Raw genomic sequence first — 18,467 nt, 5'->3', positions numbered from 1 at the left:
GCAATATACTGGATATGTAGGGCAAAGGAGGAGGATCAGCATTATGAATGGGAAAAACAAAAGGCTCAGTTTTAAAGAGATTGAGTTTCAGAAAGCGGGAGGACATCCAATCATAAATTGAAGAAAGGCAAGCAGTGACACATTGCAGGACCGCGGGGGACAGATCAGGGGAGGAGAGATATATCTGGGTGTCGTCGGCATACAGATGGTAGCAGAATCCAAAGGAGTTAATGAGTTTGCCAAGAGAGGCAGTATAAAGAAAGAGAGAACAGAAGGGGACCAAGAACAGATCCTTGGGGGACTCCAGCCGAGACAGGGCGAGAGGAGGAGGTGTCATTGCAAAAGGAGACACTGAATGAACGTTGGGAGAGATAAAAGGAGAACCACGAGAGGACAGTGTCACAGAGGCAGAGGGATTGAAGAGTTTGGAGAAGCAGGACATGATTAACAGTGTCAAAGGCAGCAGAGAGGTCAAGAAGAATTGGTATGGAGTAGTGGTCTTTGGATTTAGCTGCGATTAGGTCATTTGTAACTTTAATAAGGGACAAAACCAGATGAAAGAGAACAGTTAAGAATGTGTGTTAAGGATGGTACAAGACAAGGGGACAGAGATCCGAGAAGGTGGGAAGGTACTGGATCAAGCGAATAGGTGGTGGGACGAGAGGAGAGGAAAAGCGAAGCCACCTCCTGTTCTGTAGCTGGGGAGAAGGCCTCTAGGGTAGGAAGGCACGGTCCATGAGAGGTTGCAAGAGGGAGGAGCAAAGTTTCCAAGACAACACACATTTTAGTAATAAAGACATAATAATAAAGACATCCAAAAACTGGATCTTCGAAATATTTATGGTTCGCATGTTTTTAGCCCCTAATCTGTAAAATCTGTTTTGGAATGAAGGAGCCAGTGGAAACAAAGTAGATCTTAAAAATCTCTGTTTGTGATGGGATAGGGAACACGGGATTTACATGTAACTGTATGTACATAAAGCAGAAAACAGAGGTCATAAATATTACTGTGTCACACAGAATGCCAAAATAAAAGCCTTCTTTACAGCATACAAGCTTTAGACAGAAATGAAAATATCAACAATGCATTAAACTATTGAAATGAAGCAGTATGTTTACTTACCTCTACAGTTACAGTATTTACAGAACATGCAGGCACAGACGCTAACCTCCACATAGGTCAGTAGTGTATTACCTTCACAATCTTGAATATAGATTGTTTTACAAAAATTTTTTTTTTTAAATGTTTGGATGCATCGCCACATACTTATGTTGCCATGGCTATGACATACATATACAAGAGAACCTGTAGTGTGGCCCTTGTGATTTACTAGTACAGCGACCATTTTCCATTAGGCAAGTAAAGGCCAGGTTGGAGGATATATATCTGAGAGTAGGAAGAAAAAATAAAAACAAACAAAAACATATTGATATACTCTGCAACCTGAATAGAATGGCTAACTGGAAATGTATCAGAAAAGATTAGCAGAAATTAAATGAGAGTTTAGAAAAATGTAAATTGTAGAGCAACATTAGACCACTATCCTCAAAAATGGAATAAGGTATATGGTGGCCTGTCAAAAATAAACCAAGCTGTGAAACAGTAAACAAAACGATGATGGGGCTTATGTTAATGCGTAGCCTGCAATACATTGCTGCAGTGCGCTGGGAAGATCTGAGAAGTAGTTTGGGCAATCTTCATAGAAACCGGAGCAATCTCCATGGAAACCAAGGCATGGCGGAGAAACACACCATTGCTTTCCGTGTCAATTGTGTACATTTCAAAATTAGCTTTAAACTTTTTGGGGGCATTTACAACACATAAATATGTGTGCGTTTTGTCTGGGGTATGTAGGTATGCTCAAACAATACTATGTGTTTGTTTTTGACAAGAATATTCAAAGTGTAACTTTTTAAAGTAAAAAAAAAACAAAAAAGTTACATTTAGTGAAATCCCACACATATAAATTAACTATAAAAAGCCCACAAAGAAGATAACAGATATTTTAATATTAAAAATGGAGTTAAAGAAGCTTTATATTTCACCAGCACTAGGTGGACAAGTCATACCTAGGGGGAGCCAAATTGCACCTCACGCCTGTTTTTAGTATAATGTTTTATACTAAATTGGAAAAGAATACTCTAGATTGCTCATCTACAAAGCCTTAATACAGCTTTCCACAAAAAACGTTTAGTCCCCTACTGGCTGCAAAATCCGCACAAGATGAGGAGAACAGGGATGTCGTGAATTTACAATTTAAACTAAAATCGTTTCCTAGGCTTCTTTTCGAAGAGAGCAATTGTTGCATTTAGAAGATACAATGATTACAATAAGCCGATTACAAGAGAAAAATAAAAACATTTAAAAATGTGTATATACATATAAAAAAAATGTTAAAGCAGGAATGCATGAAGCCGTATTTCCAATCATGGAGTGGTCAGTGAAATTGCTGTATATGCTTATTTACAAGACAAGAAAATATAAAAAGTTGGCTTTTTTTCTATTTAAAGAATCCATAAAAGAAGTGTTGTCCCTCGTCAGGATTTGGTTACTTTCAGAAGGCTCCCAGAGTAACTCCTTTCTACTACAATCTCTAGACAGACAGACCTGCACTCTAGAGTACTATCAGAATAACTAGGAGCTGATACTGGCAAGCAATACATCCCAATATACTCCAACACGGATCTGATCATTGTTACCTCTATAATACTTAGTCAGACAGCATAGACAAGAGGGAAATTCAAACCAGCATTCTCTAGTTCCTTGCTTTGCTACATAATCTATCTTTCCAAGATAATAAACCCGCAAGAATGTTTCATAGTCTCTAATCTTTGGGCTCTCGTTACATTATCGATGCAGACTCGTTTCATATACTATACTTTCTGTAAAATACTCCAAATGACCTTGGGAAAAACAGGCCTTCACAGGTTGTATTGATTCGAAGCACCATAACCACTGTGCTGATTTTAAGTGATCATGGTGCCTGGAGTCTGTATGTGCAGCATTTTGCTATAAAACATTGCACATACAGAGTTTAACCCTCTGCTATCTGAGGTGTAACGCTGTCTCTGGCTGCATCATTGGGACATCAGCCAAAAAAAAAAGACTTCTAACAATCGAGGGAGGGAGGAAAAGGGCTATTGTCACATTAAGGATTACTCTACCCAAAATCAGCCTTTTGCAGTGCCCAGTGCTCCATGTGTGTCCTGAAATAAACTGCAGGTACAAACTCCAGCAGAATTTCACACAGTCCTCCACATATAATACATAACATGACCGCTATAGGCATCCAAAGATCGCAACCTTCTCAGCCACACTGATCACGTGGACTTTACACCTCGACATTGTTAATATCAGTTCTGTCCAATGTGGAGAACTGTGATATACTGAGAGCTCTGGGATAACCCACCCCCAGCACTCTTAGCCTATCACAGCAGATCATAGGTGGGGCTAAGGAGGGGTCACTGTCTGGATGCAGGGGAGAGCCCCCATTTTGTTAAGAACTCTCTCAACAGTTTGACAACTCAGAGTCTCTATGCATTATAATCACTGAGCTGTAATACATGTATCTATACAGTGATGGTGCAGTGCGCTCCCTTAATAAAGATTTGATGAATCACATAGATCGCTTCTATTAATGTTAATCAGAGCATGGACAATGGGATCTTTAAGTAAACACATTTATGAAGTATGCAATAACTGAGGTTATTCCAATAGATTCAGGATGGGCAAAGAAATAGCATGCCAAACAGAGAGTGCATATAAAAGAGAGCTATAAAGAGTGTGATGTAACAAACTAAGCGATCTACCTCCTTATTGGCCAACAGTATAGACGTTTGAAGAGCTCTGACCGATATAAAAAAAGCACTATGGGATCTAACAAAACTTAACAGAATCTAATGTTTTTCCTCTGGCTTGTATTATGAAAATGGGTGGCATAGCTAATGGAGTGGAGAATGCTGCCAAATTTCTTTAATTTATAAGCAAAACTGTTCTGAACGTGGAGAATAAAGTAACATGAATAGGGGACTGAAAACATGTCAAATCCAATTAGGCACGCAGTTTTGGTGCCCAAAGCGTTTCTTTAAGCGAAGTTCCATTTCAGTTGCCAAGTTAATTTACCCACAATCCAGACATCAAAAGAACCAAACAGCAAGGCAAGCTGTAGACATCATGGACAGAAGAAAACAAAATGGCGGCACCCGGATACTGAGAATCCATTACAAAAAAAGATAAAATTGACAGAACGGCAAAGGGGAGCACAATCATAACGATGCAAGGAGAGGAAAACAAACGGGTGAGGAATCCACTTTTAAAGGAACAGGCAAAGCACCATGACCACTACAGCGCACTGTTGTGTTGATGGTGCCAGCCGTAAGTAGGTAGTCAAACTGTTTAGGAATGGTTTGACTTCTTACTTGGGATCTGCCTGCACTGCTCCCAGCCCCTCAAAGAGCTCGGGAGAACAAACAGAAGGTCCAAGCAAGAGAGCAGCGCAAAAGAGGAGAGGCGGGGAGCGATGTTCAGCCAACTCGAGCTAAGACATCAAACTGTTTTAAAACGGTGTGACTACTTACAGATTAGGAGCGCCAGGTCACTTCTGGCACCATAGCCACTACAGCATGCTGTAGTGGTTATTGTGTTTCAAATATTTCTCTAAGTGCAGGAGTACCTGAGAAGAAGAAGGGGAAATTAAAAAAATAAAGCATTTTTTAGAGGCTCGTTTATTTTATCCATTAACAGCAACTCTATTGACAACACTAAACATCAAATAACAAATCCACTATACAAATAATTCCATTTCCTTCAGCACTGCTCTTGGTAGTGGATAATATATCCACTTTGGGGCAAGAATTGCACAAACTCTTCTAAAATCTGTGTGCAAGAAACAAAATAGCCATTTGTGTCAAATCATTGTTAATGCTCATTTCTAAAAAAAAAAAAAAAACATTCTGATAATTGAAATTGATTTTGTGTACAATGTGCACTTGTCTAGTTGATCTATTATTGGGATGTTATAAGAAGATGATTCAGATCGCAAATAAAACAATTAACTCCATTAATGAGTAAGGGGTAAAGAATGCATTAAAGCAATTGCTTTACAGACGCATTATTATTTCATGAAAAGGAAATGTTATGTGTGTACATTTGCAAACACAACACAAACTTTCAATAACAGCTACAATAAGAGAACAAATCAGCGCACTGCCAGTATCCCTCATAAGGGATGAGTTTGTTCCAGGGCAAGGATAAAGCCAAGTGTAAATTTCAAAATACAAACCTAGAATTAAAAAAAATAAAAAGTGGAGGGCAAAGTACAACCCCCCCTCCCCCTCCCCCTCCCCACTTATAACTTCTTAGTCAGAGAAACTTTTTATTGAGATCATCCCACACAGGGAGAAAGTCCCAATATTGGTGCAGTAAAATCCAAAAAAGGTTTTGTTTTAAAAAAAAAAAAAAAAAAAACTCAAATCAACTGTAGCATTTGGTTCAGAAAAACTCAAATTATTGGAGTACTGAAATTCATGTGATCTTTACAGACTCTATTAGCACATGTAGAATTAAACAGACTAATATTAGTGACGCTATTAAATGTATAAGGTACATGTACACATATTCAGATAGATTTATCTTGATTTAGTAGGCAAATAAATACTTGATACTATACTGCCATCTACAGGTAGATCACAAAAAAGAAGAATCATCAAAGAACCTAAACAGATATACCATAATAAAAAAGGAGACTACACTTATAGTTAGCAAGCAAGGTTTGTATATACATTTTAGCTTTGTTAGAGGACAAAGTGGCATAAATCGTACAACATTACAATATTTATTACATTTTAAAGGGACACTATAATCACCAAAAGAATGTTAGCTATAGGGTCCAGTGGGCGACCACCCGGGGAGTTGTGCAGGCGGGCGGCAAACTAAGGGATTATGGAGGTGAGCAGCATGCTGGAGGGTCGTGTTGTGGAGGTGGGCGGCATGCTGGATTATCGTGGAGGCGAGCAGCATGCCGGAGGGTCATGTTGTGGAGGTGGGCAGCATGCTGGATTATCGTGAAGGCAGGGTTAAACCCACCTCTCGAGGCTCTTCTGCTGCACTGACCTTGATCACGTGACGGGACATCTCATATGACAGCATTGAAAATATCCTATGAGAAGCTGTGCATCAGGTCCCAAATGGAGTATTGGATTGGACCATTGGCCATGCACTTCCAAGCAGACCATTTGCACTTTGAGCCCAAATTAACATTTAAACTACAAAATGTATTTTCTAAACTGCTAAATTCCTGCTCCAATAATGCTTCCCATGATTTTCCTGCCATGTATTGCATTTAAAGAATTCAGAGAATTGTAGGCAATTAATATCTGGGGAGGGGCAGAGTTTTAGATCCCTGCAGTAGTACTTCATTATCCAAATATTTATGAATCTACCTGCATGCCTTGCGGTGAGTTGTGAATCTTTTTGATGCAATCTCTCAAATGCAGTCGGTGTACAGTATGTTCTATTAAACATAAATATGTGCTATTAAAAATTATATATATATATATACACACACACACATACACATACACATACTTTCTCGCCCTATATAACCCCTACAAGGAATATCTCACATACCTGACATCAATTCGAGAAGTTGCCCTCCCATCACTCCCGCCATTTTTAAACATAATTCTAGAACACACATACGGATTTCCTGTTAGACAGAGTAAGCAACTACCTACAGGCACATGTCTGGTGGGGGCGACTAATCTGAATTCCCTATCTCCTGTCATTTTAGAGCGCTGTTTGTAGTCAGGAGAACAGCCAGAGTTCCCTGTCACACCCATACAGTCCAGCTAGATATAGTTGTGGGTGCTATAGCTCTAAATATGGCCCTCTGCTGGCTCCTCTCTAGTACTTTGTGATGTAACATGCACAGTGTGAGCCACATGGGGGTAGTGCTTAGAGCTCCTAAAAGCAAAATACTATATGTACACACACTTTTTAGTTTGGGGAGATACATGGAGGTACTTGGGAATACGGTGATTACAGGCACACAATATGTAAATCCGGACACACGCACACTTTTTCCCCCAACTCAGCTATTCTGGTATTAAACTATAAATTCACTTTGATTTTCTAACAATTCACTTTAATAGTTAAACCTGTAACGCTTCTTCACCTTTCCTCTGCTTTTAGCACTGTTGAAAAACCAACAACTTATCTCCCTTCTGACCATAATCCCGTTCTGTTCTTGATTCAAGGACCACAATAGGGTCAGGAACACAAACATGAATTCCCGCCTGGCCCCCTCATGTCTCCCTAAAAATAGTAAAACTTACTTGTATTCAAGTCTGCAGATTTTGTCCGTTTCTTTTAGACCTGCCCACTGCCTGCTGACATCACCAGAAGTGGTAGCCTGGTCAAATCACAATGCTTCCCCAAAAGGATTGTCTAAGACTGACAAAGAGGCAGAGCCAGCATGATTCAAACACAGCCCTGGCCAATCAGCATCTCCTCCTAGAGATTAATTAAATCAATGAATCTCTATGAGGAAAGTGCAGTGTCTGCATGCAGAGGGTGGAGATACTGAATGTTTGGATGCATTTTAGGCAGCCATGACCCAGGAAGGATCTCTAACAGCCATCTGAGGAGTGGCCAGTGAAATTATCACTAGGCTGTAATATAAACACTGCATTTTCTCTGAAAAGACCGTGCTTACAGCAAAAAGCATGAAGGTAATGATTTTACTCACCAGAACAAATTTAATAAGCTGTAGTTGTTCTGGTGACTATAGTGTCCCTTTCATGCTGCCTGCGTCTGTTCTCTGCTCGTACTTGCTCTCATGTTCTAGACTGCACAATTCCTATGGAGTTCCCTTTCTTCACTCTATTAAACTCCCACCCAGTCTCCATTGCTTCATAAAATGTTTTTTAAAAATACCTAAAAACTCACTTCGAGAAAGCACATCAATTAAACTGTTAACACCCTTCCATCTCTCTCTTTTCTCACACTAACCTGCTTTACTATCTCTTCTACAACTGTATCAAGATCTCCTTGTACCATAAATTCTCAATCCCCAGCAATCAACGTTTATGGAGTCTGAAATACATTTTACCTTTTCTGTTATTATATCCGACTACCCTTGGAATGTACGTTCATTTAACCTCTCCACCTACTGTTCCCGTACGTCCAACTTGTCTGGTCGCAACTACCTGTTTGTTGGTCCACCTACTGTACAGAACTTTAGAATATGTTGGCACTTTACAAACAAAGTTGTCCCCTCTCCCTTTAGCTATGACTTTCAAAAAGACCATCTTGGGGCAAACAATATGGGCTACATTAAAAACTACAGTCACCTGTATCATGAGAGTCGGAACGCTATGAATGACCAGTAATTTATTAATTAATTTAAGGATTTTTTTTGTTTTCATATATGATACTCCTAATCCCTAGTATTAAAATATTAAGCAATGACACTATAACTGCAAAATTTATAAGTGAGATTGTTTTTTTTAGTGTTCATTAAAATATCTAATTTCAACAAGCTTCGTGCATGTTCTCTAAGAGAAAAAAAGACAAACTGCACATTTCAACAAGATCAAAGCCATAGACAGCCAATACAATAAAGTGAGACTGTTAACGCCAATTGTACCCAACGCGTTGCTTCATAATTCTGACTCTGAAAGAGTTAAGCAGCAATTGACATCTGTGAATCCAGACACCACTTACTAATTTGTTTTCTTGCATATAAATTCTCTGCAGTTTTGGACTTCCTTTGGCAATGGTTATCAGTCCTTCGTCAGAGATCTCGTAGCACTGGCCAAAATGAACATCTTTCAATTCTCTGCACTTAGTGCCCAGCTGTGAAAAATTATGACATTACCATCAGCATAAAGTTGTATTAACCAATGTAAATTTAAGCAGTTTTCTGAAATGTCATTTCTTAACATACACTATATGTTCAAAGGTATGTGGACAGCCCTACTAATTATTGAGTTCAGGTGTTTCATCTATTAATAGGTGAATATCCAGCATATAGCCATAAAATATAAACAGACAGACATTGAATCACACTGAAGAACTCATGCTTTCCTATGGGGTTTTTCAAGACACTGGACACAAAGTGTTAGGACTTAAACTCTGTGGAACTGCATGAAGTGCCTCTAGTGGCTATTTGGTAGACAGCCACTAGAGGAAGTCTCTACAGTGTTTTACAATTTAGGGGCAGGGACACTGCACCCAGACAACTTCAATCAGATTAAGAGGTCTGGGTGCAGGGCTGGATTAACATAGGGGATGATGGAGCTAAAGCTTCTTTTTTTACATTTTTTGTTTTTTGGTTTTTTTACACCCTACTCTTAAGTTTTCCTCCTGACTGGTATTTTACTGGCACAGATGGTATTTGAGGCTGTCTGGCCGTGCCAGTATTGCAGTAATATCGCAATACAGATGCAGATATTTTTGTTCAGTATAAACAGAGATTACTCTGCAATACCAGCGCCGGCCAGTAGGGGTCAGTGTGTGTGGAGAGAGGTAGGGATAGGAAGCATATCTCTACTCACTGATCCGCGAGGGAGCAGCTACACAGCACAGAGAGATCAGACAGCAGCTCCCAGCCTGCAGAGACAGACTACAGTTCAGGGCAGTGAGGGATGAGGGGAAAGGCTGCAGGGAGACATTAGGACACTGAGACATGAAGGGACACTGGGAGACCTGGGGACACAGACACTTGGAGACACTGAAAAAACATGGGGACTCTGAGACACTAGGGGACACATGGGGACACTGGGAGACCTGGGGACACAGGCACTGTGAGACACATTGGGACACGGAGACACTAATGACACAGTGTCTCCATGTCTTCCAGTGTCCCCATGTCTCCCAGCCAGTGTCCCTAGTGTCTCAGTGTCCCCATGTCTCCCAGTGTCCTCTAGTCTCCCAGTGTTTGTGTTCCCATGTTTCTCAGTGTCCCTAGTGTCTTATTGTCCCAAAATGTCTGTGTCCCCATGTCTTTGTGTCCCTAGTGTCTGTGTCTCCATGTCTCCCAGTCAGGGCCGGCCTTTAGGCGCCCTGTGCAAAAAGTCTTCACGGCACCCCACCCCCCCAAGTTGCCTTATATATACACACACACACACACAGTCACACATGCTCGGTTACAGGCAGACAGTCACAAAGCCAAACACACAGTTAAAGGCACAGTTACAGGCACACAATCACGAACAGTTACAGGCACACAGTCACAAAAAGTCACACATACTCCTTTACAAGCAGACAGTCATACAGACTCGGTTACAGACATGCAGACACTCACGCTGATAGGCATACACAATGGCACAGCAACACACACAATTGGAGTCACACACACAGGCAGTCACACACACAGGCAGTCACACACACACAGGCAGTCACACACACACAGGCAGTCACACACACACAGGCAGGCAGGCACAAAGACAGACAGTCACACAAACAGGCAAACAGTCACACTCAGGCAGACACACACACAGACTTACCTCTTTCCATTATGGCTGGAAGGGAGAGTGGAAGCAGTTAGTTGTTGGGGAAGCAGGAACTCCTTCCTGCTTCCCTCTTCCTGTGCAGCAGTTACCAGGGACTTTGGGTAGGTATAAGCCCCGCGATAAGCCCCGCCACCTTGATTTTTTTATTGATTTTTTTGCTCCACTGTCACCCGGCCATGTGTGAGCTGTGTGGCCACAGGGCGCCCCCTGCTCCATGGCGCCCTGTGCGGCCGCACAGCTCGCACACTCCTAAGGCCATCCCTGCTCTCAGTATCCCCAAGTGTCCCCATGTCTCTCAGTGTCCCCATGTCTCTCAGTGTCCCCTAGTATCCTAGTGACACAGGACACACTGAGACATGGGGACACTGAGCAATGAGGACACAGACACTGGGAGACTAGTGGACTGGGTGGCATGGGGACACTGACAAATAGGGACATTGATGCCAGGCTGGCCTTCCAATTCTTTGGGCAGACATGCCCCCTTTTTGGGCATTTTCGCTCCTTTTAGCAGTTCTAGTCACGTGATTCGTGTCAGTGGCCCACCCTTTTACACCACCCATTGACTTCCTGCTTCACTGGACACTGCTGTTAGGGGAAATGGATTTACTTGAAAGATGAAAGCATTAGAGAGAGATTAGCATATTTTAAGAGAATCTGCGTTTTCTTATAGCTGCATCCTATGAGTTTCCCTCTGGCACCATCTCCACCAGATACATAACGCTTGAGAGGTATGACTGTTTTAGTGTTTTTGGTCGATAAGATTCTGTAATTAGGCCCCTCCTAATTCTCAGCACCAGGCCCTGGGCTCTTAATCTGGCCCTGTCTGGGTGCCAATAGTGTCCTAAAAATCAACATGTGCAATGCCAACTAGGGGCTGGAGTGGATGTAAAGCACACCACCATGGACTCTGGAGCAGTGGAAATGTGTTCTCCGGAAAAATTAATCATACTTCACTATCTAGCAGTATAAAGAAAGTATTTGAGAATGACGGATGCTAGGGGAATTCTATTTATCAGAATGTATAGTGTCTACTGTAAAGTTTGATGGAGCAGTGAGAATAGTCTGAGGCTGTTATTCAGGAACTGGATTAAGTCCAATATTTCCAGAGAAGCATCATCTTAAAAAAGGGACACACCAGGCACCATAACTAGTTCATTGCAATGAAGTTATGATTATGAGGAGGTCCTGTGCGTCATCTTAACATAAGAGATTAAACAGTTCATGAATTGTTTAACCTCAAAGTTTGCAAAACAGCACAGGATAGTTCTGCTATTAACTCACCATGCAAGTCCTGGCTTCAATCAGGAAGTCTCGAGTTGGGTGCTCCCAATACTCTCGTTAGCTCCCCATTGAGAAAAGTGAATGAAAAGGGGTCATTTGTCCACATACATTCGGCCATATAGTGAATATTGCAGCCAATTAAAGATAGGTGAACAATAACATTTGATGGATGGGAGAAAGAAAACTAAAATTAAATTACCTGTTTGAGCACTTCATCTGTGAGCCTGTCCTGATTGCCAACATGAACTTTTTGCAGGGATGGACAATGAGTGGCAAGTGCAATGAGCGATGTATCCGAGAGCTGCTTACACCTGTAAGCCGTATATCTTAACAGTCCAGGACAGTTCTGCGCGAGTTTGCAGATTCCCATATCAGATATATTCAGACAGTCAGAAATATTGATCTCTGGTAAGTTCTGATATCTTGATGTAATTCTTTCTAGTACGCCATCTTTAACCTAGTTAAAATAAAAACAAGGTAGAAAAAAAGAAAAAACAAACTCAATAGCCATTTCAGACAACAAATGAACGCAAGGTATTTGCATACAGAATGTCTTCATTCATGGAAGTCTGAAACATAAAACCTTATAAACTTTACATAACAATTATAACTAATTATAGTGGTTATAGCAGGATTCACAATTTAAGCTCGCTCATTAGCCAGTGGCTAGTAGCGTATTGGCAGCTTAGTGGCTGCAGGGCTGATATCTAAAGCCATCAAAAACAACATTAAAAAAATGGAGCCTGGTGCCAGCAGATATCATAATATTGGGATAAAGTAAAATGTATTAGTCTTAGAAAGAAGAAACCTAGTGGAGAGGGGAGAGAAGGGGGGCATGCAGGTACATGGGTGTGTAACAGTGTATTTGTAAAGGTTTTAATACAAAGTGGAATAGTTTGCATGTATTCTTGTGAATTGAATTTATGAGAATCTGAGAGGAGAGTTTTGCTAAAAAGAGACCCTTTAAGGGAGGCCCACCTGTGTACAAGATTTAGCAGGGATGATTATTTAGATAGACTGACAGACAGACATACACTTGATGACCTTGCACTAGTTTTATTCTATAGTTCTGCTTGTAGGTGGAACTTAGCAGGGAGGAGAGAGTCTGAAGAAGTGTGTGTGTCTAAAGATAACTAGGAAGGAGGGTTTGAGGTTAAATTGATTACATTATCTAACCTATCCTTCATTAACGCTTATTGTTGTCAAATAAGGTGTAGCTTATGTTTAGAGAATTGCTTGTTTAGCTTGAAGTTGTAAACATGTACAGCCAATGAAATGTATCCATGTTGTTATCTTAACCACCACATGGCTGTGTATGCATAAACTGTCATGCAGTAAAAAAAAAAGAAGCAACATTTAAATCCTTGCTAGTACCAAGGAACCCCATGTATCTTTCAATATCTCAGGGTCCCCCGTATCAGCTTGGACCAGAATTAGTGGCCCAAGACTAACCTATGATCTGTTGTCTTTGGTAGGTTAGCCTTTGATAGCTGCTTGAACTGCTTCTGCAAAAGGAATCTCTGTAATAAGGATTTATTTTGATTGAAGATTCAAAATTTTTTTTCGCTCTCTAGACTAAAAATCCCATTTTACTTTCTGCCATTGGAAGATCATCCATTCGAGAGTCAAACTTTCTACCTTGTTTGAATGGCATGTCACATGAGTGTTTTGAGGCAGCATCTACTGACCAACCTCTTAGCCAGACAGCCCATGGATTTGGCCGCTAGTTGAAGGGCTTCTGAACTTAAATCTGCCAAGACGTCAGACACCATTCTGATATTCTGAGATCCTCTTTTATATTCACCCAGATATAGGTTTTCAAGCAAATCCAACCAAAACCCTTAGCTACATAACATCCTGTAATGAAGGAAATACTCTCTGCTGCATTTGTTAGAAAAATGTTTATTAATGAAGTTTCCACATTCTTTTAATTTTTGGCATTTTGTAACTCACTTAAAGGGACACTAAAGTCACCAGAACAACTACAGCTTATTGAATTTGTTCTGGTGAGTAGAATCATTACTTTCAGGCTTTTTGCTGTAATCAGTGTCTTTTCAGAGAAAATGCAGTGTTTACATTACAGCCTAGTGATAACTTCACTGGCCACTCCTCAGATAGCTGTTAGAGATCCTTCCTGGGTCATGGCTGCCTAAAATGCATCCAAACATTCAGTAACTCCACCCTCTGCATGCAGACACTGAACTTTCCTCATAGAGATTCATTGATTCAATTCATCTCTATGAGGAGATGCTGATTGGCCAGGGCTGTGTTTGAATCATGCTGGCTCTGCCCCTGATCTGCCTCCTTGACAGTCTCAGACAATCCTATGGGGAAGCATTGTTATTGGATCAGGCTCCCACTTCTGATGATGTCAGCAGACTGCTTGTTTTTCTGAGGCAAACAGCATGCAGAGTTACAGCTTCAGGCTTGAATACAGTACGATTTTGCTATATTTATGGAGGCATGAGGGGCCTAGATGGTGGTTTTAACACTATAGGGTCAGGAATACATGTTTGTGTTCCTGACCCTATAGTGATCCTTTAAGTCTCCAATAGGCAGAGTGGTTTTCATGCCCAGCATGTAAATCAACTTTCACTTTTTAATGTCTTATTGTCTTCCTTCTTAATGGGAAATATGGGTTTAAGGTGTTTGGTAATAATGGCTTCCTTGGAGGGAAATTTCCACTCCCTAAACCATGAGATCTTTAGGATTAGGGTAAACAAAAAGGATTTAATTTGTTTATACTTACTTAGCTCTACATTATCTTCCATACACAAAGAAAATTAGGAAATAGATATATGTAAGAAATCATGGGGAAAGGAAAACTCCTCAGATGAAGCATCGGAATCTTCAGAAGATGAGCTACCTGAGGAATCAGAACGGGAGTCGATCTTTGCGGATCTTACATCCCATTCAGGGGCCAGAAGACTGAGCTGCAAGAATAGCTGCTTCCCTGATATCACTAAAGGTTTGCTGGTGGCTGGTCTGGAACCAAGACAGGAAAGAGGAAGCCCCAGCTTGTTTAACTTCTTCTGCTGCCTCTTTAGAACAGTTATTATACATTTTCTTTTAATAACCATCTGGTATGGGATGATTACGGGCAGCACAGAGAAGATGATTGGACTTGTATAAACATCCCCCTTTCTCCACAGGTTTCTGTTCAGTTTCAGGATTAGACATACTAGAAAAAGGAAATAGAATGCCTAACTACAATATACTAAGCAGGCGGACTAGAGGCCTAAAACAAAAGTAAAAAAAAGTCTTACCTTGGGAGGCCTCTAGATATACTGAGGGCTGATGAAAGCACACCTACAACAGAGCTAAACAGCACCCGCCTGACAGGTAGTTGTGGTTGGATTTAAATAGTCTGCAAGGCCTAATTGTTTGGATTTGGCGCCAAAGTACTGACACCGTAATGCGCATGCGAATATCTAGGTGTAGTTTATCACCAGCTGTATAAGTGTTCCACCAGAAGGACCTGTTCGCATTCACCCTACTTCTGGCACAGATTGGGCTGGCGGAAGGAATAACCATGTGCAACGGATAGTATGACTATCCTTTAGACAACATGTTTAAAGTTTCTGTGACACAAAATAGGACTATTACATTTAATAGCTTAATATGCCAGTACTGTTCATTAAATCAATTTTGTTACTTTGTATTTTTTTTTTGTTTATCCAGTAGTATAGTCCAGACCTTTAATCCATAAACAGTCTAGTTATCAGCAACAGGAGGAGTTCACTCCAAACATTTATGAAAACAACAAAGCACTGACCATAGCAAGCATACGTTTGGGAGATAGTACTAAACCCCAAACAAGAATTGAGCTTTATCACAGTTTTAGATTTTCTCCAATTGGATGCACAGATTTCCATCAGAGCAATGTTTAGTTTAAATATATATTTAGTGCATTACTTTTCTACGCCTTCTTATTACATTGCTGAACACCAAAGATGTGGTTAAAATGCAGCATTTTTTTTATTTTTTTTTTACATTCCGACGGTCGTAACTCATGTTTAGACTGATTTAGCAGTTAGAGAGAAAAAACAAGGACTTCCACATAAATAGTTATTCTTCATTGAAGTTTACAAGCGTTAATTAAATGCATCAACAAAATTCACTATGGCTCAGGATTCCAAGAATCTGTAGTGAAATCAACACCGACAAGTACATTATAAACAATATTGAAGGCAACGGAGGGAGAAAATAAAGAATGGTTGAAAATAGAAGTAGGGAAAGTAAGAATATTAGAGATGAAGGAAGGGAAGGGTTATTTTAGTTCTCAATTAATAATAATGAAATATAAGAAAGAAAAAAAAAAAAAGCTTAGAAAGGGACATTGGAAGCACTATGACCATGTCATCTCATTGAATTGCTTAAAGTGCCAGGAGTCCCCTGGCACCCCCTCCAGTCAGTCAGTGTTAAACCATTTTCAAGTGAGCAGTTTGACACTGGAGGTATGAGTATAGCCTGTCCCTGCAGGGTTTTTGCAGCAAACGCTGTCTTTTCACAGAAAAGGCAGTGTTTACATAACAGCCTAGGGACACTCCTCTGATTGCTTCTAGAGGCAGTGACGTATTTGCCACGAGGCAAACAAGGCATTTGCCTTAGGCGGCACAATGCAGGGGGCAGCAAAAACCGCCGCCCCCAAATGCCCAGGCAAATACCTTGTTATTCTCGGGCAGGCGGCTAGCTAAGATCCAAGGCAGGCGGCAAGGAAGCACTGATTTGTGAGCTCTCTGCTCAGCTCCCTCGCGCGTCACAGAGTGATGCCGGGAGCCAGAATATGACGTCTTGGAATTCAGCTAGCCGGCCAACTGTCTACATGCCTGCCTCCCTGCCCCAGCAGCCCCACTGGACCCCAGGTAAAAAAAATCCACCCAGATCTCCCATAATCTATGAATGTCAGAGGGGGGGGGGGGGGGGGGGGAGGAATATATGTGTGTGCGTGTCTGTGTGTGTGTGTGTGTCTGGCTGGCAGTGTGTGTCTGTGGCTGGCTGGCAGTGTGTGTGTGTGTGTCTGGCTGGCAGTGTGTGTGTGGCAGGCAGTGTGTCTGGTTCGGTGGCAGTGTATGTGTGTGTCTGTCAGTGTGTGTCAGTGATTGTGTGTGTCTGTGAGAGTGTTTATGTCTGTGAGTGAGCGTAAGTATGTCTGTGAGGGAGCCTGTGTGTCTGAGTGATTGTGTGTGTGTGTATGTGAGGGTGCCTGTGTGTGTGTCTGTAAGTGTGCCTGTGAGGGAGTGTGTCTGTGAGGGAGCCTGTGTGCCTGAGTGATTGTGTGTGTCTGACAGTAGGTGTCTGAGTGAGTGTCAGTGAATGTGTGTGTGTGTCTGAGTGATTGTGTATGCATGTCAGTGTGTGTGTCTGTGAGTGGGTGTCTGCGTCAGTGAGTGATGTGTGTCTGTCAGGTTGTGTCAAATCAGTGTATCAGAGTGTGTCTGTCAGTCAAAGTGTGTGTGTGTGTGTGTGTGTGTGTGTAAGTCTTTAACAGGAAGAGGTGTGGCATTGACAGGAATGGGTGGGGTAAATGTAAATTAGGGGGTGTCCGTGTTCCGTCATGCCTAGGGCAGCACAGATCCAAAATACACCACTGACTAGAGGTGCTTCCTGGGGCAGTGCTGCACTGTGTAATAGCGTTTAGCCTCACCCCCTTTCTCCTATGTAAAAGCATTGAGATCATCACTTCTGATGAGGTCAGCCAAGGAAGCAGATCAGGGGCAGAGCCAGAACCAGCAGGCTGGAATAAAGGTAAGATTTTACTATGTTTATGAGTACAACGGGGACGAGGGGGCTAGATAGTGTTTTTAACACTATATGGTCAGGAATACGTGTTTGTGTTCCTGACCCTACAGTGTTCCTTTGAAGTGGCTCTGTCACCTCAAACGTACTTTTCTCCTATTGTTTCATTTTCTCGCCCTCTTTCAGAATCTGTTCTTTCTTTCTTCCTTCATTTTGTGAGCGTTTTATCTAAAAACATAAAAACAAAGTAGGGAATACGTTGTCTAATGCATTTTCCTACATTTGCCAATCTTAACAAAGGATGGACCTTAATCTTTGTTAACCAGATAAAGGAATTGGAGCTCACCTTAAGCCCTATCCTTTTGTCACATTCGTAAGTTTGGGGTGACAAAGTAGTATCACACATAGAGGCCAACGAGACAATAATCATCAATTGTGTAACCATCTATACCAATTACCCAAGTTGTAAATGCAATATTAGTATAATAGCTATATGTCACCAATTCATGCATTTATTTATTTTTAGAGCTGTATTATTTGCAAGACAGGCGTAACTGACATTTTTATTTTCGCAGACACCACCCTCCCCCATGTGGCTTGACTGTTTTCATGGTAGGGTGCAGGGGCAAGATTGACATGCATAACCGAACCTCTTTCCCCTCGCTACCTCCATGCTCCTCTCCAGCTCCAAACAGATGCTCACAAGAGTGCATAGGAAGGGTTCTATAGAAGACTACAGAATCCTTTGTAGAATATTCTACCATCTATAAACGCATACAATCAGAATGTCAGTGTTCCTTTCAGCTGTCACTCACAGCAACAGCTGATTGGAAGAGGCAAGATGCAGTAACAGAAGCAATTCAAAATGACTGTCCTTTGATAATTTGTCCTCATATTCCCTTTGATTCATTTCTATATCTGATAAATTTGCA

The 18,467-nt window shown here is 41.2% G+C and overlaps 1 protein-coding gene across 3 annotated transcripts in view; it reads right to left on the bottom strand.

Annotated features, from left to right (window-relative positions):
* The window catches only part of FBXL17 (F-box and leucine rich repeat protein 17), a 532,799-nt gene that overhangs the window by 508,105 nt on the left and 6,227 nt on the right, over nt 1-18,467 (bottom strand). For all 3 annotated transcript variants that reach the window (XR_010090864.1, XR_010090865.1, XM_063453643.1), the window contains exons 3-4: nt 11,996-12,253; nt 8,726-8,857 (exon numbers count right to left, since the gene is read on the bottom strand). Coding sequence is in view for 1 of the 3 variants with exons in the window: in XM_063453643.1 (XP_063309713.1) it covers nt 8,726-8,857; nt 11,996-12,253 (390 nt within the window). In the remaining 2 variants the exon portion in view is untranslated. The remainder of the gene's footprint in view (nt 1-8,725; nt 8,858-11,995; nt 12,254-18,467) is intronic.

The sequence above is a fragment of the Pelobates fuscus genome, chromosome 5 (genome assembly GCF_036172605.1).
Source record: "Pelobates fuscus isolate aPelFus1 chromosome 5, aPelFus1.pri, whole genome shotgun sequence".
In the NCBI taxonomy this organism is placed as follows: domain Eukaryota; kingdom Metazoa; phylum Chordata; class Amphibia; order Anura; family Pelobatidae; genus Pelobates; species Pelobates fuscus.
Note: the sequence above shows the minus strand (reverse complement) of the source record. Positions and strands in the feature narration are given on the sequence as shown.